The sequence below is a fragment of the Oncorhynchus nerka genome, linkage group LG22, assembly GCF_034236695.1.
Source record: "Oncorhynchus nerka isolate Pitt River linkage group LG22, Oner_Uvic_2.0, whole genome shotgun sequence".
Classification (NCBI taxonomy): domain Eukaryota; kingdom Metazoa; phylum Chordata; class Actinopteri; order Salmoniformes; family Salmonidae; genus Oncorhynchus; species Oncorhynchus nerka.
The window spans coordinates 80,539,207-80,562,492 of NC_088417.1; the positions used below are offsets into that span (position 1 = coordinate 80,539,207).

The following is a 23,286-nucleotide window of genomic DNA, read 5'->3' on the forward strand; positions in this document are numbered from 1 at the left end:
AAATAATTATCCATGGCCAGCCTAAAGCCTGTTGGATAAATTACCTTTTTCTTGACAACAGGAGGCTCGTCCTCATCTTTGATGTCGAACAGCTTCCTCTTCTTCCTCAGAGGGTTGTCCTCAGGCCTGGGTCGGGGATGAGGTAGCCCACCCAGAGACAACATGGGAGAACGTTTCTTCAGAGGAGGATATTCCTCTGCTTTCCTCTTGGGGGTGTCATCACGCTCTGCCTTCCTCTTCACTGCAGTGGGTGATGTTGGCACACTGGGCAGGTCGGACTCTTCCTTAACGTCACGGTTCAATCGCGAGTCCTTCAGCAGCGACCCGGGAAGGTTGGACGCGTACTTGAATCCTGGTCCTCTTTTTTGCTTGACAGCCAAAAGGGAAGAAACAAGGGAAGACAACTTTATACCTTTTGCCTATTTGTTTCCAGACAATTCAAGTCTTCTTATAATAAAAGTGATTTATTGAACAGTGCAGAGCATAGATATTCTGCCTAGAACATTCATTTCCACAACCACATAGATGCTTACTTTCCCGGTCTTCCCTGCATGGTTGCATTTTGGACACTCCCAGCAGTTTGGCAACTCTTCATTTACAACTCCAGCAGAATTCTTCACCTGAACAAGAGAGCACAAGTAGTGAGTGGGTGAAGGTGATAGGAAGCACAAGTAGTGAGTGGGTGAAGGTGATAGGAAGCACAAGTAGTGAGTGGGTGAAGGTGATAGGAAGCACAAGTAGTGAGTGGGTGAAGGTGATAGGAAGCACAAGTAGTGAGTGGGTGAAGGTGATAGGAAGCACAAGTAGTGAGTGGGTGAAGGTGATAGGAAGCACAAGTAGTGAGTGGGTGAAGGTGATAGGAAGCACAAGTAGTGAGTGGGTGAAGGTGATAGGAAGCACAAGTAGTGAGTGGGTGAAGGTGATAGGAAGCACAAGTAGTGGGTGGGTGAAGGTGATAGGAAGCACAAGTAGTGAGTGGGTGAAGGTGATAGGAAGCACAAGTAGTGAGTGGGTGAAGGTGATAGGAAGCACAAGTAGTGAGTGGGTGAAGGTGATAGGAAGCACAAGTAGTGAGTGGGTGAAGGTGATAGGAAGCACAAGTAGTGAGTGGGTGAAGGTGATAGGAAGCACAAGTAGTGAGTGGGTGAAGGTGATAGGAAGCACAAGTAGTGAGTGGGTGAAGGTGATAGGAAGCACAAGTAGTGAGTGGGTGAAGGTGATAGGAAGCACAAGTAGTGAGTGGGTGAAGGTGATAGGAAGCACAAGTAGTGAGTGGGTGAAGGTGATAGGAAGCACAAGTAGTGAGTGGGTGAAGGTGATAGGAAGCACAAGTAAAAGTGATAAAATACGAAACAAAGCTATCATTTATCATTTGCAGAATAAGTCCTTTATAGAAGGGGAAGGCAACTAGGTTAATCTGCGGACCAATTTTTGTCGGAGCGGATGATGGGGGGCCGGAACATAATTATGATAATATGTACACTGCAAATTGACCACAACTTAGACCCTCATATTTTTGGGGGGTGAAAAATATAGCTACGAGCAGCAATAAACAGGGTTCACAGGGTAACAAAAGGAACACAAGATCAGTTGGATAACAAAGCAAGCACTATCATGTAGGTACTACTGTATCTTCCTTTATGTGCACTAAATACAAAATCATTAGCGTTACATATGCAAAGAGTGAGTTGTTAATATATTTCTTGGTTTAAAAAAATATATATCAATACCAAATTCAGCGTGGTACATCTTAAGGACGTCCATGATAACAATGACAAGTTTCAAGTCGATAGGCCACTGTTAAATGTGGATTTACAGTGGGTTAAATGAGTACTTAAAATCAGATTTTGATTTGTCACCATCTTTTACTGATCAGGACCAAATTTGGTATTATTTGGTCCTATGGCTCATGAGAAGAAGATTTTTTTTTTTTAAGTATTTTGGCATATTTTAAAATATGTGCTAATATGCATCTACTGGCGAACATTGATGGATCATTGTGATGAGTCCAACAACCAAATATGGAGTGAATCTGGCTTTTGCCAATGAGAAGATTTGTTATGATTATTTTAAGTTGTAGCATTACATAGTTAAACAAGTGAATTGTTAGTTTGCTTATTTGTTAAGATATCAATGCCAAACTTAACATGGTTCATCAATGTAATGTCTTTGATGACATTACACAGGATTTACAAAGGATTTAAAATTGACATATGAAATCAGCATTTCCTGATTTATCAATAACTCAGCCATCTCTTTAACTAAACCCTTAGCTTTTCTCAAGGGCCATCCTGTTTCCATTGATCATCCTTGAGATGTTTCTACAACTTGATTGGAATCCACCTGTGGTAAATGTATTGATTGGACATGATTTGGAAAGGCAATTCCCTGTCTATATGAGGTCCCACAGTTGATAGTGCATGTCAGAGCAAAAACCAAGCCATGAGGTCGAAGGAATTGTCCGTAGAGCTCAGAGACAGAATTGTATCGAGGCACAGATCTGGAGAAGGATACCAAAACATTTCTGCAGCATTGTAGGTCCCCAAGAACACAGTGGTCTCCATTCTTAAATGGAAGAAGATTGGAACCCCCAAGACTCTTCCTAGAGCTGGTCACCTGGCCTAATTGAGCAGTCGGGGGAGAAGGGCCTTGTTCACGGAGGTGACCAAGAACCTGATGGTCACTTTGACAGAGCTCTAGAGTTCCTTTGTGGAGATGGGAAAACCTTCCAGAAGGACAACCATCTCTGCAGCACTCCACCAATCAGGCCTTTATGGTAGAGTGGCCAGATGGAAGCCACTCCTCAGTAAAAGGCACCTAAAGGTCTCTCAGACCATGAGAAACAAGGTTTAGATTCTCTGGTCTGATGAAACCAAGATGGAACTCTTTGGCCTGAACGCCAAGCGTCACGTGTGGAGGAAACCTGGCACCATCCCTACGGTGAAACATGGTGGTGGCAGCATCATGCTGTGGAGATGTTTTTCAGTGGCAGGGACTGGGAGACTGACTAGTCAGGATCAAGGGAAAGATGAACGGTGCAAAGGACAGAGATCCTTGATGAAAACCTGCTCCAGAGCGCTCAGGACGTCAGACTGGGGCAAAGGTTCACCTTCCAACAGGACAATAACTCTAAGCACACAGCCAAGACAATGTAGGAGTGGCTTCGGGACAAGTCTCCTTGTCCTTCAGTGGCCCAGCCAGAGTCCGGACTTGAACCCGTTTGAACATCTCTGGAGAGACCTGAAAATAGCTGTGCAGCGACGCTCCCTATCCAACCTGACAGAGCTTGAGAGGATCTGCAGAGAAGAATGGTGTGCCAAGCTTGTAGCATCATACCCAAGAAGACTCGAGGCTGTAATCACTGCCAGAGGTGCTTCAATAAAGTACTGAGTAAAAGGTCTGAATACTTATGTCAATGTGATATCCGTTTTTTTTGTCATACATTTGAAAACATTTCTAAAAACCTGTTTTTGCTTTGTCATTATGGGGTATTGTGTATAGATTGAGAAAAAACAACAACATGTCATCCGTTTTAGAATAAGGCTGTAACGTAACAAATGGCAAACGGAGCAGAGGATATGGGAGCTTAAGTGAGACTGCTTATAACTGCGCCACGGCTTTGCTGTGAACCCCTAATAACAATAATTTTATACCTTGAATACATTGAGACACATTCAGGTATGTCTCTTTATTTGTGGGAATACCTGGGAACAGATTTCCTAAATTAAACTCATTTTTTGCTGAATTCCTGGTGACTTTACATGCTTTTGACCAAAAACATCAATCTTAAAAATTCGAAATACTTTTTTTTGGGGGTGCGGGACAAAACCAAGCCACTCTCAGTCGCCGACCCCTGCTCTATAGGAGGAAGGGTAACCATAAACAAATACACTGCAGTAATGTAAGTGCTCACACTGAATCAATTAAATCAAACAGATAAGATGCTCATTAACAGCATACTGTCTTGAGCAGTTTACCTTTAGGCAGAGGGGATGGACTATCTCATTGCAGATGGAGCACTCCATGAGCATGAGGTTAAATTTGTCCTCCTCTTCCTCCACCGTGTCCTCCTTCCCTGCCTCCCCACACACCAGACACACCGCAGTGTGGGGCAGGACAGGCTGGAGACAACAAACAAACACCACATTAGTATATTAGAAACTCCCCCTCTGCACATAGTCACCAGATAAAATGTCAGCACACATACAAAGAATGTCCAAATACTCTGCAGGTTAGTATGAGGCCTACCGCGATACACTGCCTCATGATGCAGGACTGTTTCATGCGACCCGGCCCTCCAAACTTCTTCATGTCTTTACAGAAGTGGCATTCTCCACACTCTGTCCTCAGGCACGCCTCACACTTCCGACATCGCGTCCTCCTTCTCCGGGCCCCAGACGTGTTCCGGCTGGCCGACAGCTTGACCGCAGGCACAGGAGACGAGGCCGCCATTTTGGGTTTGGGCCTGTTGGGAGGTCTCTGCTGCTGAATGGAGAAGAGGAAGAGGTAGGAGAGTCAGGTATCTTTATAGTACAACAACCCAACAAGTGAAAGCAAGGTCTAGTATAGACAGATGGATCTGGGCCTATATTCACAAAGAATCTCAGAGTAGGAGTGCTCATCTAGAATCAGGTCCCAATCAGTCCCAATACTCCCAATTCATTATGATCAAAAAGACTGACACTTGATCAACAGTCCTACTCTAAAAGGCTTCGTAATACAGGATCAGGTCTGCAGGGTGTTGCAGTATTTGCTGTCATATTGACCCCGGAATTGGCAGCTGTTTAGGGAAACCAGGTGAATTGACTCATCTAATCAATCCCAGCAGTTGACCAACTAAGTTCTGCGCCACAAGCAGAGCTTTTATTATGACCTATGATACCTAGTTCGCTGGTCTAACCATCTACTACGGAAAACAAAGAACCATGGGAACAGGCCTAGATCCCTGTCATTTGAGTGAAGAGAATGCAGAGAAAAAGAAGCCAGATGGCGGGCTGCCTTCTGAGAATTCATTAGCGATCCAATAAACCCCATTGCCTTCCATTCTGCTAGCAAATGTGCAATCTTTGAAAAATAAAATCAATGACCTACACGGAAGATTAAACTACCAACATTCAAAAGTGTAATATCTTATGCTTCATGGAGTCATGGCTGAACGAGAACATTATCAACATACAGCTGGCTGGTTCTACACTGTATCGGCAGGATAGAACAGCGGCGTCTGGTAAAGACAAGGGTCGGCGGACTATGGATTTTTGTAAATAACAGCTGGTGAACGATATCTAGGGAAGTCTCAAGGTTTTGCTCACCGGAGGTAGAGAATCTCCTGATAAGCTATACACCACGCTACCTACCTAGAGAGTCCATCTGTATTTTTCGTAGCGGTCTACATACCACCACAGACATTATATTACAAAAATGTACATACGTCCGTTAGCAAGCTAACAGACAAAGTTAATATCTTCATGGTAAATGCCCTAGCAGCTAATTGCTGTTGCCAAAAGACTCTTTGATAGCGATGGCTGGCACTAAGACCGCACTGAATGAGCTGTATTCCGCCATGTATTCTGAGGCGGTGCTCGTAGTAGTTGGGGACTTTAATGTAGGAAAACTTAAATCAGTCTTACCAAATTTCTATCAGCATGTTAAATGTGCAAACAGAGGAAGATGTTTTTTGTTTTTTTAAATAAATAAATAAATAAATAAATGCAACACCTCTGGACCACCTTTACTCCACTCACAGAGACGCATACAATGCTCTCCCTCGCCCTCCATTTGGCAAATCTGACTGTAAATCTGACCGTAAATCCTGATTCCTGCAGGAAGCACCAGTGACTTAATCAATAAAAAAAGGGGTCAGATGAAGCAGATGCTAAGCTACATGACTGTTTTGCTAGCAAAGACTGATATGTTCCGGAATTCCTCTGATGGCATTGAGGAGTACACCACATTAGTCATTGGCTTCATCAATAAATGCATTGATGACGTCGTCCCTACAGTGACCATACGTACATACCACAACCAGAAGCCATTAATTACAAGCAACATTTGCACTGAGCTAAAGACTAGAGCTGCCGCTTTCAAGGAGCGGGAATCTAACCCGGAAGCTTATAAGAAATCCCGCTATGCCCCCCGATGAACCATCAAACAGGCAAAGCGTCAATAAAGGACTAAGATCGAATCATACTATACCGGCTCTGACGCTTGTCAGATATGGCAGGGCTTGCAAACCATTACAGACTACAAAGGGAAGCACACCCGAGAGCTTCCCAGTGACACGAGCCTACCAGACGAGCTAAACTACCTCTATGCTCGCTTCGAGGCAAATAACACCGAAACATGCATGAGAGCATCAACTGTTCCGTTAGACTGTGTGATCACGCTCTCCGCAGCTGATGTGAGTAAGACCTTTAAAACAGGTCAACAGGGCCAGACGGATTACCAGAATGTGTACTGCGAGCATGCGCTGACCAACTGGTAAGTGTCTTCACTGACATTTTCAACCTCTCCCTGTCCGAGTCTGTAATACCAACATGTTTCAAGCAGACCACCATCGTCCCTGTGCCCAAGAACACTAAGGAATCCTGCATAAATGGCTACCAACCCGTAGCACTCACGTCTGTAGCCATGAAGTGTTTTGAAAGGCTGGTCATGGCTCACCGCAACACCATTATCTCAGAAACCGTAGACCCTCTCCAATTTGCATACCATCCTAACTGATGATGCAATCTCTACTGCACTCCACACTGCCCTTTCCCACCTGAACAAAAGAAACACCTATGTGAGAATGCTATTCATTGACTACAGCCCAGCGTTCAACACCATAGTGCCCTCAAAGCTCATCAATAAGCTAAGGACCCTGGGACTAAACACCTCCCTCTGCAACTGGATCCTGGACTTCCTGACGGGCCGCCCCCATGTGGTAAGGGTAGATAGCAACACATCCGCCACATTGATTCTCTACACAGGGGCCCCTCAGGGGTGAATGGTCAGTCCCCTCCTGTTCTCCCTGTTCACTCATGACTCCACGGCCAGGCACAACTCCAACACCATCATTAAGTTTGTCGATGACAACAGTGGTAGCCCTGGTCACCGACAACGACGAAACAGCCTATAGGGAGGTGGTCAGAGACCTGGTCGTGTGGTGCAAACAACCTCTCCCTCAATGTGATCAAGACAAAGGAGATTATTGTGGACTACAGGAAAAAGAGGACCGAGCACACCCCCATTCTCATCAACTGGGCTGTAGTGGAGCAGGTTGAGAGCTTCAAGTTAATTGGTGTCAACATCACCAACAAACTAACATGGTCCAAGGAAGCACCCCAAGACAGTCGTGAAGAGGGCACGACAAAACATATTCCCCCTCAGGAGACTGAAAAGATTTGGCATGGGAGCAATCGAGAGCATCTGGTTGCATCACTGCCTGGTATGGCAACTGCTCGGCCACCAATACAGAGGGCAGTGCGTACGGCCCAGTACATCACTGAGGCAAAGCTTCCTGCCATCCAGGACCTCTATACCAGGTGGTGTCAGAGGAAGGCACTAAAAATTGCCAAAGACTCCAGCCACCCTAGTCGTACAATGTTCTCTCTGCTACCGCACGGCAAGCTGTACCAGAGCGCCACGTCTAGGTCCCAGATGCATCTAAGCAGCTTCTACCCCCAAGCCATAAGATTCCTGAACATCTAATCAAATGGCTACCCAGACTATTTGCATTGCACCCCCCCCCCCCCACCCCCCCCCCCCCCCTTACGCCGCTGCTACTCTCTGTTGTTATTATCTATGCATAGTCACTTTAATTACTCTACCTACATGTACATATTACCTCAACTACCTCGACTAACCGGTGCCCCCACACATTGACTCTGTACCGGTACGCCCCTGTATATAGTCTCGCTATTGTTATTTTACTGCTGCTCTTTAATTACTTATTACTTTTATTTCTGATTCTTATTTTTTTAACTGCATTGTTGGTTAAGGGCTCGTTGAATTTGGCGCATGTGACTAATACAATTTGAAGTTATCAACATCTGACCACACTCAAGTGAGAACATGAGATCATCTGCACTCCAACATCTTGGTTTGAAAGTGTTTCCATGTTTCCCTAGCAACATTGTATGCCAAAACACTTTTATGTAACAACGAGAGGGGACAAGTTTAAATATGCTGTAAAATTCAATTGAAGGCAGTGAGAGATGGAGGGGAGGGGGGCTGCTTTGATGTGGAGCATTTTCCATTATTGAGTCTATTTCTTCCTGAGAGTGTTTATTTTCCCCTCTTATTTCTGGCTCTGAGCCAACGCTGAGACAACATTGTATGTGCTGCTCATAAAACACACACACACACATAAAAATATTTTTCTGGATCAAAAAGGTGGGTGTGGCAGGGGGATGTGGCAATGCCATGGTCGGCCCATCGACGCAGCCGAATTCGGTCCGGTTCATGTGCAAGAACATTTGAGGACATCTTGGCGGTGCAGAGTAATGTTTGCATTTTAAGCCAATTACCTGCAATTCTACACATGGAGCGGAGAGAAAATGTTGCAAATTCCCTGCAATTTAACATCCTGCCGTGGAGATGAGGAAAAATGTGCAGTTCTAAATTTCATGAAATTCTATGCATTTTGCCATGGCTAATGCTGTGTTATGCTCAAACATAAAATAAATAATCCCGAATGTATTCTTTTTTTCCCCCTAGCTTTTATTTTGGTGAGTTAGTTCTCAAAGATTTTTTTTTTTTTTAATACAGTGGCATGCGAAAGTATTCACCCTCCTTTACATTTTTCCTATTTTGTTGCCATACAAACTGGAATTAAAATGGATTTCTTGGGGGTTTGTATTATTTGATTTACAGAACAAGCCTACCACTTTGAAGATGCTAAATATTTTTTATTGTGAAAGAAACAAGAAATAAGACACAAAAAAAACTGAAAGCTTGAGCGTGCATAACTATTCACCCCCCACCCAAAGTCAATACTTTGTAGAGCCACCTTTTGTAGCAATTACAGCTGCAAGTCTCTTTGGGTATGCCTCTATAAGCTTGGCACATCTAGCCACTGGGATTTTTGCCCATTCTTCAAGGCAAAACTGCCCCAGCTCCATCAAGTTGGATGGGTTCCACTGGTGTACAGCAATCTTTAAGTCATACCACAGATTCTCAATTGGATTGAGGTCTGGGCTTTGACGAGGCCATTCCAAGACATTTAAACATTTCCCTTTAAACCACTCAACTGTTGCTTTAGCAGTATGCTTAGGGTCATTGTCCTGCTGGAAGGTGAACCTCCATCCCAGTCTCCAATCTCTGGAAGACTGAAACAGGTTTCCCCTCAAGAATTTCCCTGTATTTAGCACCATCCATAATTCCTTCAATTCTGACCAGTTTCCCAATCCCTGCCAATGAAAAACATAACATGATGCTGCCACCACCATGCTTCACTGTGGGGATGGTGTTCTCGGGGTGATGAGAGGTGTTGGGTTTGCGCCAGACATAACATTTTCCTTGATGGCAAAAAGCTACATTTTAGTCGCATCTGACCAGAGTACCTTCTTCCATATGTTTGGGGAGTCTCCCAAATGCCTTTTGATGAACACCAAACGTGTTTGCTTATTTTTTTCTTTAAGCAATGGCTTTTTTCTGGCCACTCTTCCGTAAAGTCCAGCTCTGTGGAGTGTTTGGCTCAAAGTGGTCCTATGGACAGATACACCAATCTCCGTTGTGGAGCTTTACAGCTCCTTCAGGGTTATCTTTGGTCTCTTTGTTGCCTCTCTGATTAATGCACTCCTTGCAAGGTCTGTGAGTTTTGGTGGGCGGCCCTCTCTTGGCAGGTTTGTTGTGGTGCCATATTCTTTCCATTTTTTAATAATATATTTTATGGTGATCCGTGGGATGTTCATAGTGTCCGATATTTTTTTATAACCCAACCCTGATCTCTAGTTCTCCACAACATTGTTCCTGACCTGTTTGGAGAGCTCCTTGGTCTTCATGGTGCCACTTGCTTGGTGGTGCCCTTTGCTTAGTGGTGCCCTTTGGGGCCTTTCAGAACAGGTGTATATATACTGAGATCATGTGACAGATCATGTGACACTTCAATTGCACACAGGTGGACTTTATTTAACTAATTGTGTGACTTCTGGAGGTAATTGCTTGCACCAGATCTTATTTAGGGGCTTCAGAGCAAAGGGGGTGAATACATTTGCACACACCACTTTTCCATTTTTTTATTTTTTGAAACATTATATTTTTTTCATTTCACTTCACCAATTTGGACTATTTGGTGTATGTCCATTACATGAAATCCAAATAAAAATAAATTTAAATTACAGATTGTAATGCAACAAAATAGGAAAAACACCAAGGGTGATGAATACTTTTGCAAGGCACTGTATACAGTACCAGTCAAAAGATTGGACACACCTACTCATTCAAGGGGTTCTCTTTATTTTTCTATATTTTCTACATTGTAGAATAATAGTGAAGACATGAAAACTATGAAATAACACATATGGAATCATGTAGCAACCAAAAAAGTATTACATAAAAATATATTTTATATTTGAGATTCTTCAAAGTAGGCACCCTTTGCCTTGATGACAGCTTTGCACAATCTCGGGCTCCCGAGTGGCGCAGCGGTCTAAGGCACTGCATCTCAGTGGAAGAGGTCCCTGGTTCGAATCCAGGCTGTATCACATCCAGCCGTGACTGGAAGTCCCATAGGGCGGCACACAATTGGCCCAAGTTTGGCCCAAGTTTGTCCGGGTTTGGCCGTCATTGTAAATAAGAATTTGTTCTTAACCGACTTGCCTAGTTAAATAAAAAAGTTTAAATAAAATAAAAGGCTGGTTGAGAGAATACCAAGAGTGTGCAAAGCTGTTATCAAGGCACAGGGTGGCTACTTTGAAGAATCTCAAATATATTTTGATTTATTTAACACTTTTTTTTGGTTACTACATGATTCCATGTGTGTTATTTCATAGTTTTGATGTCTTCACTATTATTCTACTATGTAGAAAATAGTACAAATTAAGAAAAAAACTAAATGAGTAGGTGAGTCCTAACTTTTGACTGGTACTGTATATAGGTACATTACCTTTTCTACATATTTCAAAATTACAACTTAGGCGGGCCGGAAAACACTTAGGTGGAACACCCAAGCATTTTCTATACAGAACAATCCCTTATATTGATGTACTGTATGCAAACAACAAGGACATACAGGCTATGCCTGGTCACTAAAAAGGAGAAGACCCAGGGGATATTAGCTACTGTAAACAAACTCATATTTTAAATCATATTCAAAATCACACTGATATCATATAAATATTATATTTGTTATATATTGAATACTGCAGAGTAGGTCTTGCACGTTACGCATTTCACTGTACTTTTGCACGTGACAAATAAAACTTGAAGGGTACTGTGAACTCAGCTATATTAGGCAGACTATTGGAGGTTTGTTTCTATACTGAACAAAAATACAAACGCAACATGTAAAGTCTTGGTTCCATGTTTCATGAGCTGAAGATCCAGAAATGTTCACAAAAAGGTTATTTCTCCCAAATTTGTGCACGTTTGTTTACATCCCTGTTAGTGAGTATTTCTCATTTGCCAAGATAATGCATCCACCTGACAGGTGTGGTATATCAAGAAGTTGATTAAACAGCATGATCAGTACACAGATGGACCTTGCGCTGGGGACAATAAAAAGACACTCTAAAATGTGCAGTTGTCACAACACAATGCCACAGATGTCTCAAGTTTTGAGAGAGAGTGTGCAATTGGCATGCTGACTGCAGGAATGTCCACCAGAACTGTTGGCAGAGAATTTAATGTTAATTTCTCTACCATAAGCCACCTCCAATGCCATTTTAGAGAATTTGTCAGTACATCCATCTGGCCTCACAACCGCAGACCATGTGTAACCAGCCCATCCCAGTACCTCCACATCAAGCTTCTTCAGCTGCGGGATCGTCTGAGATCAGTCACCCAGACAGCTGATGAAACTGAGGAGAATTTGTCTGTAATAAAGCCCTTTTTGTGGGGAAAATCTAATTCTAATTGGATGCGCCCCTGCTCAGTCATGTGAAATCCATAGATTAGGGCCTAATGAATTAACTTTAATTGACTGATTTCCTTATTTAACTGTAAAATCGTTGAAATTGTTGCATGTTGCGTTTATACTTTTGTTCAGTATGCTTCAAAGAGATACTGCACTCAACACGACCGTTCACCCATAGATCACAGAGTTATAATGTACTTCACCAAGAAGCACATACTGATATATGGTTATGGGCATAGATACACTACATAGCCAAAAGTATGTGGGCAGCCCTTCAAGTTAGTGGATTCGGCTATTTCAGCCACACTCATTGCGGACAGGTGTATAAAATGGAGCACACAGCCATGCAATTTCCATAGATAAACATTGGCTGTAGAATAGTCCGTACTGAAGATCTCAGTGACTTTCAATGTGGCACCGTCATAGGATACTACCTTTCCAAAAAGTCAGTTTGTCAAATGTCTGCCCTGCTAGAGCTGCCCCGGTCAACTGTAAGTGCTGTTATTGTGAAGTGGAAACGTCTAGAAGCAACAACAGATCAGCCGCGAATTGGTAGGCCACACAAGCTCACAGAACCGGGCAGCGAGAAGTTAAGTGCTTAGCACGTAAAAATCGCCTGTCCTCGGTTGCAACACTCACTACAGAGTTCGACACTGCCTCTGGAGGCAACGTCAGCCTCAGAACTGTTTGTCGGGAGCTTTATGAAATGGGTTTCCATGGCCGAAGCTGCACACAAGCCTAACACCATGCCCACACCGGACACACGCGTGCGTACGCAAGTTGATTTAGTTCCAGTGAAGGGAATTCTTAAAACTACAGCAAACAATGACATTCTAGACCATTCTGTGCTTCCAACTTTGTTGCAACAGTTTGGGGAAGGCCCATTCCTGGTTCAGCATGACAATTTCCCAGTGCACAAAGCGAGGTCCATACAGAAATGGTTTGCCGAGATCAGTGTGGAAGAACTTGACTGGCCTGCAAAGAGCCCTGACCTCAACCCCATCGAACACCTTTGGGATGAATTGGAATGCCGACTGCGACTAGGCCGAATCGCCAAACATCAGTGCCAAACCTCACTAATGCTCGTGGCTGAATGGAAGCAAGTCCCAGCAGCAATGTTCCAATGTCTAGTGGAAAGTCTTCCCAGAAGAGTGGAGGCTGTTATAGCAGCAAAGGAGGGACCAAATCCATATGAATGTCCATGATTTTGGAAAGAAATATTCAACGAGCAGGTGTCCATGTACTTTTGTACTGTATATACACTGAACAAAAATATAAAAAACACAACATGCAACAATTTAAAAAGTTTTACTGGAGATCCAGTTCATATAAGGAAATCAGTCAATTAGGCCCTAATCTATGGGATTTCACATGACTGGGAAAACAGATATGCATCGATTGGTCACAGACACCTTAAAAAAAAATAAGTAGATGCGTGGATCAGAAATCCAGTCAGTATCTGGTGTGACCATTTTCCTCATGCAGTGCAACATCTTCACATAGAGTTGATCTTACTGTTGATTGTGGAATGTGGTCCCACTCTTCAATGGTTGTGCGAAGTTGCTGGACATTGGCGGGAACTGAAACATGCTGTCGTAAACGTCAATCCAGAGCATTCCAAACTTACTCAAAATCGGTGACACGTTTGGTGAGTATGCAGGCCATGGAAGAACTGGAACAATTTCAGCTTCCAGGAATTGTGTACAGATTTTTGCGACATGGGCCCGTGCATTATCATGCTCAAACATGAGATGATTGCGGCGGATGAATGGCACGACAATTTATTTTATTTTTTTTCACCTTTATTTAACCAGGTAGGCTAGTTGAGAACAAGTTCTCATTTGCAACTGCGACCTGGCCAAGATAAAGCATAGCAGCGTGAACAGACAACACAGAGTTACACATGGAGTAAACAATTAACAAGTCAATAACACAGTAGAAAAAAAAAAATGGGCAGTCTATATACAATGTGTGCAAAAGGCATGAGGAGGTAGGCGAATAATATAATTTTGCAGATTAACACTGGAGTGATAAATGATCAGATGGTCATGTACAGGTAGAGATATTGGTGTGCAAAAGAGCAGAAAAGTACATGAATAAAAAAAGAAAACAGTATAAAAACAGTATGTGAATGAGGTAGGTGAAAATGGGTGGGCTATTTACCAATAGACTATGTACAGCTGCAGCGATCGGTTAGCTGCTCAGATAGCTGATGTTTGAAGTTGGTGAGGGAGATAAAAGTCTCCAACTTCAGCGATTTTTGCAGTTCGTTCCAGTCACAGGCAGCAGAGTACTGGAACGAAAGGCGGCCAAATGAGGTGTTGGCTTTAGGGATGATCAGTGAGATACACCTGCTGGAGCGCGTGCTACGGATGGGTGTTGCCATCGTGACCAGTGAACTGAGATAAGGCGGAGCTTTACCTAGCATGGACTTGTAGATGACCTGGAGCCAGTGGGTCTGGCGACGAATATGTAGCGAGGGCCAGCCGACTAGAGCATACAAGTCGCAGTGGTGGGTGGTATAAGGTGCTTTGGTGACAAAACGGATGGCACTATGATAGACTGCATCCAGTTTGCTGAGTAGAGTGTTGGAAGCCATTTTGTAGATGACATCGCCGAAATCGAGGATCGGTAGGATAGTCAGTTTTACTAGGGTAAGCTTGGCGGCGTGAGTGAAGGAGGCTTTGTTGCGGAATAGAAAGCCGACTCTTGATTTGATTTTCGATTGGAGATGTTTGATGTGAGTCTGGAAGGAGAGTTTGCAGTCTAGCCAGACACCTAGGTACTTATAGATGTCCACATATTCAAGGTCGGAACCATCCAGGGTGGTGATGCTAGTCGGGCATGCGGGTGCAGGCAGCGATCGGTTGAAAAGCATGCATTTGGTTTTACTCGCGTTTAAGAGCAGTTGGAGGCCACGGAAGGAGTGCTGTATGGCATTGAAGCTCGTTTGGAGGTTAGATAGCACAGTGTCCAATGACGGGCCGAAAGTATATAGAATGGTGTCGTCTGCGTAGAGGTGGATCAGGGAATCGCCCGCAGCAAGAGCAACATCATTGATATATACAGAGAAAAGAGTCGGCCCGAGAATTGAACCCTGTGGCACCCCCATAGAGACTGCCAGAGGACCGGACAGCATGCCCTCCGATTTGACACACTGAACTCTGTCTGCAAAGTAATTGGTGAACCAGGCAAGGCAGTCATCCGAGAAACCGAGGCTATTGAGTCTGCCGATAAGAATATGGTGATTGACAGAGTCGAAAGCCTTGGCGAGGTCGATGAAGACGGCTGCACAGTACTGTCTTTTATCGATGGCGGTAATGATATCGTTTAGTACCTTGAGCGTGGCTGAGGTGCACCCGTGACCGGCTCGGAAACCAGATTGCACAGCGGAGAAGGTACGGTGGGATTCGAGATGGTCAGTGACCTGTTTGTTGACTTGGCTTTCGAAGACCTTAGATAGGCAGGGCAGGATGGATATAGGTCTATAGCAGTTTGGGTCCAGGGTGTCTCCCCTTTGAAGAGGGGATGACTGCGGCAGCTTTCAATCCTTGGGGATCTCAGACGATATGAAAGAGAGGTTGAACAGGCTGGTAATAGGGGTTGCGACAATGGCGGCAGATAGTTTCAGAAATAGAGGGTCCAGATTGTCAAGCCCAGCTGATTTGTACGGGTCTAGGTTTTGCAGCTCTTTCAGAACATCTGCTATCTGGATTTGGGTAAAGGAGAACCTGGAGAGGCTTGGGTGAGGAGCTGCGGGGGGGGCGGAGCTGTTGGCCGAGGTTGGAGTAGCCAGGCGGAAGGCATGGCCAGCCGTTGAGAAGTGCTTATTGAAGCTTTCGATAATCGTGGATTTATCGGTGGAGACCGTGTTACCTAGCCTCAGTGCAGTGGGCAGCTGGGAGGAGGTGCTCTTGTTCTCCATGGACTTCACAGTGTCTCAGAACTTTTTGGAGTTGGAGCTACAGGATGCAAACTTCTGCCTGAAGAAGCTGGCCTTAGCTTTCCTGACTGACTGTGTGTATTGGTTCCTGACTTCCCTGAACAGTTGCATATCACAGGGGCTATTCGATGCTATTGCAGTCCGCCACAGGATGTTTTTGTGCTGGTCGAGGGCAGTCAGGTCTGGAGTGAACCAAGGGCTGTATCTGTTCTTGGTTCTGCATTTTTTGACAATGGGTCTCAGGATCTCGTCACGTTATCTCTGTGCTTTCAAATTGCCATCTACAGTGGGGCAAAAAAAGTATTTAGTCAGCCACCAATTGTGCAAGTTCTCCCACTTAAAAAGATGAGAGGCCTGTAATTTTCATCATAGGTACACTTCAACTATGACAGACAAAATGAGGAAAAAAAATCCAGAAAATCACATTGTAGGATTTTTAATGAATTTATTTGCAAATTATGGTGGAAAATAAGTATTTGGTCAATAACAAAAGTTTATCTCAATACTTTGTAATATACCCTTTGTTGGCAATGACAGAGGTCAAACGTTTTCTGTAAGTCTTCACAAGGTTTTCACACTGTTGCTGGTATTTTGGCCCATTCCTCCATGCAGATCTCCTCTAGAGCAGTGATGTTTTGGGGCTGTTGCTGGGCAACACGGACTTTCAACTCCCTCCAAAGATTTTCTATGGGGTTGAGATCTGGAGACTGGCTAGGCCACTCCAGGACCTTGAAATGCTTCTTACGAAGCCACTCCTTCGTTGCCTGGGTGGTGTGTTTGGGATCATTGTCATGCTGAAAGACCCAGCCACATTTCATCTTCAATGCCCTTGCTGATGAGAGGTTTTCACTCAAAATCTCACGATACATGGCCCAATTCATTCCATGACATCTGTGGCATTGTGTTATTTGACAAAACTGCACATTTTGAGTGGCCTTTATTGTCCCCAGTACAAGGTGCACCTGTGTAATGATCATGCCGTTTAATCAGGTTCTTGATATGCCACACCTGTCAGGGGGATGGATTGTCTTGGCAAAGAAGAAACGCTCACTAACAGGGATGTAAACAAATGTCTGCACAAAATTTGAGAGAAATAAGCTTTTTGTGTGTATGGGATCTCTGAGCTTTTTAGCCTACTCAAGTATTTCATATCTATTGCTTCTGATATTGCTATGTAGCCCAGATTATTGTCTCTTTCCAATTATACCTTACAAATTGTCAATTTTTGATACTTTACATATTCCTTTTTATTATGCAGACTCCCCATTTGCCAATCTCTAATTAACTATCTGCTTGCACCTGTTGCGCCTGTTATGCACAGCAGATGTTTTAAGTGCGTGTTTTCTTCATTTGTTTGTACAGCACTGATGAAGGCATGAGGCCAAAACGTATGCTCAGTTTATTGAATGTTTTATTAGCACCTTGCACTTTCTGTATTATTTTGAGTGTGGATTAAATGAATGATATTATTTTTGCATCTTGGCCTCTTTGGGTTATTCCTCTTCATGGTTGAGTGCAAGTACTTTTTGAACTCTACAGATACTCTTCCATGCACTAGCCACCTTTCATTCTATCTTGAGCTAACCCTCATACTGACTTCATATCTATTATTTCAGCTCGTGAAACATGGGACCAACACTTTACATGTTGTGTTTAGATTTTTGTTCAGTATATAACCTAGCTGTGTACAGTATATGGTGATGGGGCACGAGCTATACCAGAGGAAATGTGGTTACTGTGAATTCAAATGGTAGATATCCAGCAGGCACTAGTTTCCACAGCAACCCACGGTACAGAACATGTGTTACTTTCCCACCATCCTGTGATTTTCAGTTGGAAAGGGCATGTACTAAGGAAATGCAGGTGAATGCTGACTGACTGCTCAGAGCTGCACCAGCAACACTGGGTGTGTACTGCTTTATATTTCTATCTGAAGAGCATTATGCAAAACACTATGTGAGTCAGAATAATAACAACATTGAAATTGCTAATTCACTAATCCCTTTGATCTTCATACTAAATCACTAAGCTGTGCACACTCCACCTCCTCCCTATCCTCACTCAATGACTAACCAGCAGGACTAACAGGTTTTGCAAGAATAAAACCACAAACCGCTTCGGAAGAATTTGCATGATGTAATGAGGTGTTTGAATTCAATAGAATGGTTATGTCATCATAACATTCTCCACCTAGCCTAGTGAGAGCAGTAGGAAGAGATGAGAGAAATCAGTGATCACAATTACAGCAAGGAACGGAACAAAAAACAGCCACAGCCAATCAGGTGTATCAGATTTCTATAGCAACATCAGCAGTGCACATTTTCCAAGGATCAGCATAGCAACAACAGACTTCCTACTATTCCTGTGACATGTAGAGAGAGTTGGGTAGCCAACCAAGTGCTGCTACCACTGGACAGAGAAAACGCAAATAACCTATCAGAGAAGAACATCAGGGTCAGAGGCTAAACCTTGTCTTGTTCTAGACTTATCCTAAAACAAGTGTACACCAAGCAGAGTGGCTAGGCTGGGGTGATCAGAGATCTAGGATAAATAATATTTTATTTTAGATATTGGGGGCATCTATAATCTGTGGTGGAATCCAAGGATCTCTGTTTGGATTACAGACTCGGGGCCAGAGAGGAAGTGCAGATAAGTAAAGAAGACTTGTTTTCTTATGCTCTCTCTTGTCTCTCTGCAGCAGACATACAGTGGGAAGTATTCAGACCCCTTGACTTTTTCCACATTTTGTTACGTTACAGCCTTATTCTAAAATAGATTAAATCGTTTTTTCCCTAAATCAGTCTACATACAATACCCAATAATCAAAGCAAAAACAGGTTGACATTTTTGAAAATGTATCAAGATAAAATTAAAATATATATTTTTAAACTTTGTCACAAGCGCCGAATACGACAAGTGTAGACTTGAAATGCTTACTTACAAGCCCTTAACCAACAGTGCAGTTCAAGAAGAAGAAAATATTTACCAAGTAGACTAAAATAATAAATAATAATAAAAATGAACACAATAAGAATAAAAAGGCTATATACAGGGTTCACCGGTACCGAGTCATTGTGCGGGGGGTACAGGCTAGATGAGATAATCTGTACATGTAGGTAGGGGAGAAGTGACTATGCATAGGTAACAAACAAACAGTGAGTAGCATCAGTGTACAAAAAGGGAGGGGGGAGGGGGTCCAATGTAAATTGTCCGTTGGCGATTTTATGAATTGTTCAGTCATCTTATGGCTTGGGGGTGGAAGCTGTTGAGGAGCCTTTTGGTACGAGACTTGGCGCTCAGGTACCTCTTGCCGTGCGCTAGCAGAGAAAACAGCCTATAGAGACTGGAGTCTCTGACAATTTTATGGGCTTTCCTCTGACACTGCCCATTATATAGGTCCTGGATGGCAGGAAGCTTGGCTGGGCCGTTCGCAACACCCTCTGTAGTGCCTTGCGGACAGATGCCAAGCAGTTTCCATACCAGGCGGTGATGCAACCGGTCAGGATGCTCTCGATGGTGCAGCTGTAGAACCTTTTGAGGATCTGGGGACCCATGCCAAATATCACATTTACATAAGTATTCAGACCCTTTACTCAGTACTTTGTTGACGCACCTTTGGCAGTGATTACAGCCTCGAGTCTTTGAGTATGACGCTACAAGCTTGGCACAGCTGTATTTGGAGAGTTTCTCCAATTATTCTCTGCAGATCCTCTCAAGCTCTGTCAGGTTGGACGGGGAGTGTTACTGCACAGCTATTTTCAGGTCTCTCCAGAGATGTTCGATCGGGTTCTAATCCAGGCTCTGGCTGGGCCATTCAAGGACATTCAGAGACTTGTCCCAAAGCCACTCCTGCATTGTCTTGGCTTAGGGTCATTGTCCTGTTGGAAGGTGAACCTTCGCCCCAGTCTCAGATCCTGTACTTTGCGCCATTCATCTTTCCTTCGATCCTGACTAGTCTCCCAGTCCCTTCCACTGAAAAACATCTTCACAGCATGATGCTGCCAACACTATGCTTCACCGTAGGGATGGTGCCAGGTTTCCCCCAGATGTAACACTTGGCATTCAGGCCAAAGAGTTCAATCTTGGTTTCATCAGCCCAGAGAAATCTTGTTTCTTTAAGTGCCTTTTGGCAAAAGCCCAGAGGAATCTTGTTTCTTTAAGTGCCTTTTGGCAAAATCCAAGCGGGCTGACATGTTCCTTTTACTGAGGAGTGGCTTCCGTCTGGCCACTCTACCATAGAGGCCTGATTGGTGGAGTGCTGCAAAGATGGTTCTCCTTCTGGACAACAGGTGGACTTCAATCAAGTAGGAGAAACATCTCGAGGATGATCAATGAAAACAGGATGGACTGGGGCTCAATTTCGAGTCTCATAGCAAAGGGTCTGAATATTTATGTAAATAAGGTATGGTTTTTGTATTTTATAAATTTGATAACATTTCTAAAAACCTGTTTTCTCTTTGTCATTATGGGGTATTGTGTAAATTGATGGAAAAATGTTTTTCATCAATTTTAGAATAAGGATATAATGTAATAACACGTGTTAAAAGTCTAAATGGTCTGAATAGTTTCTGAATGCACTGTACAGTCAGCAATATGTTTGAAACATCAAATCGCAGTATCGGATCGCAATACATATAGAATCATAATACATATCTTATCGGCACCTAAGTATCGTGATAATATTGTACCGTGAGGTCCCTGGCAATTCCCAGCCCTAACATACAGTGTTCTATGATCTGTCCTGTCACCTCCTTGACATATCTGTCACAAGCAACCATAGACAATGACAGAGGATCCATTTGCCCATATTAAAAGTCATAAGCCAACAGGTTACCTGACAGCATTCAGTGATTTTCAAGTTAATCTGCCTCAAAGGAGTAGATCTATCGCTGTCAGATCGGACCTGACCCCAAAGGACCACGGACCTTACATGAGAAAATATGGTCCAGACAGCTCTCCACATTGTCTTGAAAATGTTCTCGTCTCCCAGCAACACAAAAACATAATAGGATTGGGAATCCTGCAGGACAGTGACAGAAGGGTGTAAATCTCCATCTAAAAAGAGGAAGTGAAACTAACTTTACAGAACCTGAACTGACCCATCAGTCAGTCTCAGGAAGCCCAGGTCACTGAGTGACATAAGATGTTCCTCATCATATCCTAAATGGAGACTGTACAGGGAGCATAATATCTCCTTGCAAGGACATGCAATGACAGAAATGTAGCTTATCCATCTCATCAGCGTCAAAGCCTTCCATGCCTAAAAGGATTGTTATCTGTAAACTATGTCATTTATTACCAGAGCACACATGTAGGCATGTTATGTAGCTAGCTAGTAGGGCCCTGTGATTTGGTTAATCATGTCACATGACATGGATTTTAATCTTTATTTAACGCTTTTTTATCAAAGCTGTCCCATTTTCTTTTTATGTCAGATGGTCCAGAACCATCCTCAGACAATTGCTTTCATTTTTGGTCTAATTCTCATTTCTGGAAAAGGCTTAAAATAATGCTGAAAATCCAGGTCATGTGACATGATTAACCAAGACACAGGACCCTAGATCTAAGGTATGATGATGAACATTCCTCTACAAACCAGCGTGCTATTCCTTAGCTCAGCAAAGCTGAGGTTCAGCAGAGGAGTTGGAGTATGTGCCACAGTGTAATAACCTACTGCGTCACAGTGGAACACAGGAAGACCTGCTCAACTTGAATAGCCCATATCCACACAGGCATACGCCCAATCAGTCATACAGCACAAACAAACACGATGTGTGATCTTAGATAAAACACCACTGCTGGTAAACTTCAAGAGGAAATGCGAGCGAGGAATAATAGATGCAAGGCTCTCTTAGACTGAGGCACAGTGAGCGCCCAGAGGTACTGTAAAAAAAAAAAACAGTTGTCCAAACATTGACACTGTTATTGTGGGCTTCTGGGGCATTTACAAGCCTAATGAATTTGCTCTTGATATAACAACTCAAAAGCATTTATCTCAATAAACCTATCTCATAGGTACTGTAAAAAAATATATAATAATCTGCAACCAGACCGTTGAGATGGAGGTGATATGTTTTGTTTTTTTAACACCAAAAACATGCACATTCCTATCGAACAACACCACCACATACAAATATTGTGTTGATATCAACAGCGACAGGGAGGAAAAAAATATAATCTGCCATCTCATCTGTGGCAGGATCGAAAATAATTCAACTGTATCCAATGATAAACACACTCACAGTCAGTGTATAATTGGAAGGGGCTGTGGAATGCAGTGCTATGACTATGTGGCAGAGGAGTCTATACACAAACACAATCTTCCTCAGCGTTTACATGCACAATCTCCTGGCTCATTTACATGCCATAGCCAATTCATACGGTACACATCAACTATATTCCCTCATTATCATACACAATTGCAGGCACAATAAATATATTAAATGTATCAGATGTATTCTTCCCTGTTCATACAATTGAACCTATTAAATATTCATCTATAATCTGCATCTTTCTGCCTGATCTCTCACACACATTCTTGTTTATCTCGTTTCTCTTCCCTGTTCTGGAACAACCAGTAGTTTCCCTGAGGACTGACGCTGCTGTCTGAACGGTCTGTGCCATCTCACCTCCTTACTGCATTTCTCAGGCACACACACACCCACACACAACCTGTAAATCAACCTACAAGCACAGGGAAGAAAATAAAGAACACAAGAAAGGAGGCTAACACAGAAACAGAAGCAGCATTTCTCTTCAGGTGGCCCCTTTCCATACAACAATCAGCTCAATTAACTGTGCCTCACAGACAGACACATTTCTCTCCTCTCCTCTGCTATGTCCCGGGGAGTTCAGTGCGCTAACCAACCTGCTCAGCCTCTGAGTCGTAATCCCCATCGTCAGTGCTCAGCGACATGGCCATGGCTGTTTTTCATACCCTGACCAACTCACAGCAAACTGACATGGCTGCAGCCCGCCCCAGCCTGAGCCTCCTCCTCATCCAGCTGCTGCTGCCGTCTACCGCACATCCCTCCCTCCTGCTCCACAATCTTCCAGCAAAGGCAATATACACAGCAGAGCAGAGCAGGCTAGCTCATGAATAGGGAATGGTTAGGTCTCTGGGAGGAAGGAGTACAGGGAGACAGTGCAGCCAATGGGGAGACCATATGCAGATAAGGTATTTGAATACGTGCAGTGGAGCCCCACCTTCTTCCAGTCAGGAAGGAGAATGCAGAACCAGTTTGGGGATATTCCTACATGAGCCGGATCACTGGGAAGGAAGACCAGA

The 23,286-nt window shown here is 43.5% G+C and overlaps 1 protein-coding gene across 1 annotated transcript in view; it reads right to left on the reverse strand.

Moving 5' to 3' along the window:
• Positions 1–23,286, reverse strand: part of LOC115105816 (lysine-specific demethylase 2B-like) — a 50,865-nt gene that overhangs the window by 11,253 nt on the left and 16,326 nt on the right. The window contains exons 13-16 of the mRNA XM_065007451.1: positions 4,249–4,485; positions 3,978–4,121; positions 534–620; positions 45–404 (exon numbers count right to left, since the gene is read on the reverse strand). Coding sequence (XP_064863523.1) covers positions 45–404; positions 534–620; positions 3,978–4,121; positions 4,249–4,485 — 828 coding nt within the window. The remainder of the gene's footprint in view (positions 1–44; positions 405–533; positions 621–3,977; positions 4,122–4,248; positions 4,486–23,286) is intronic.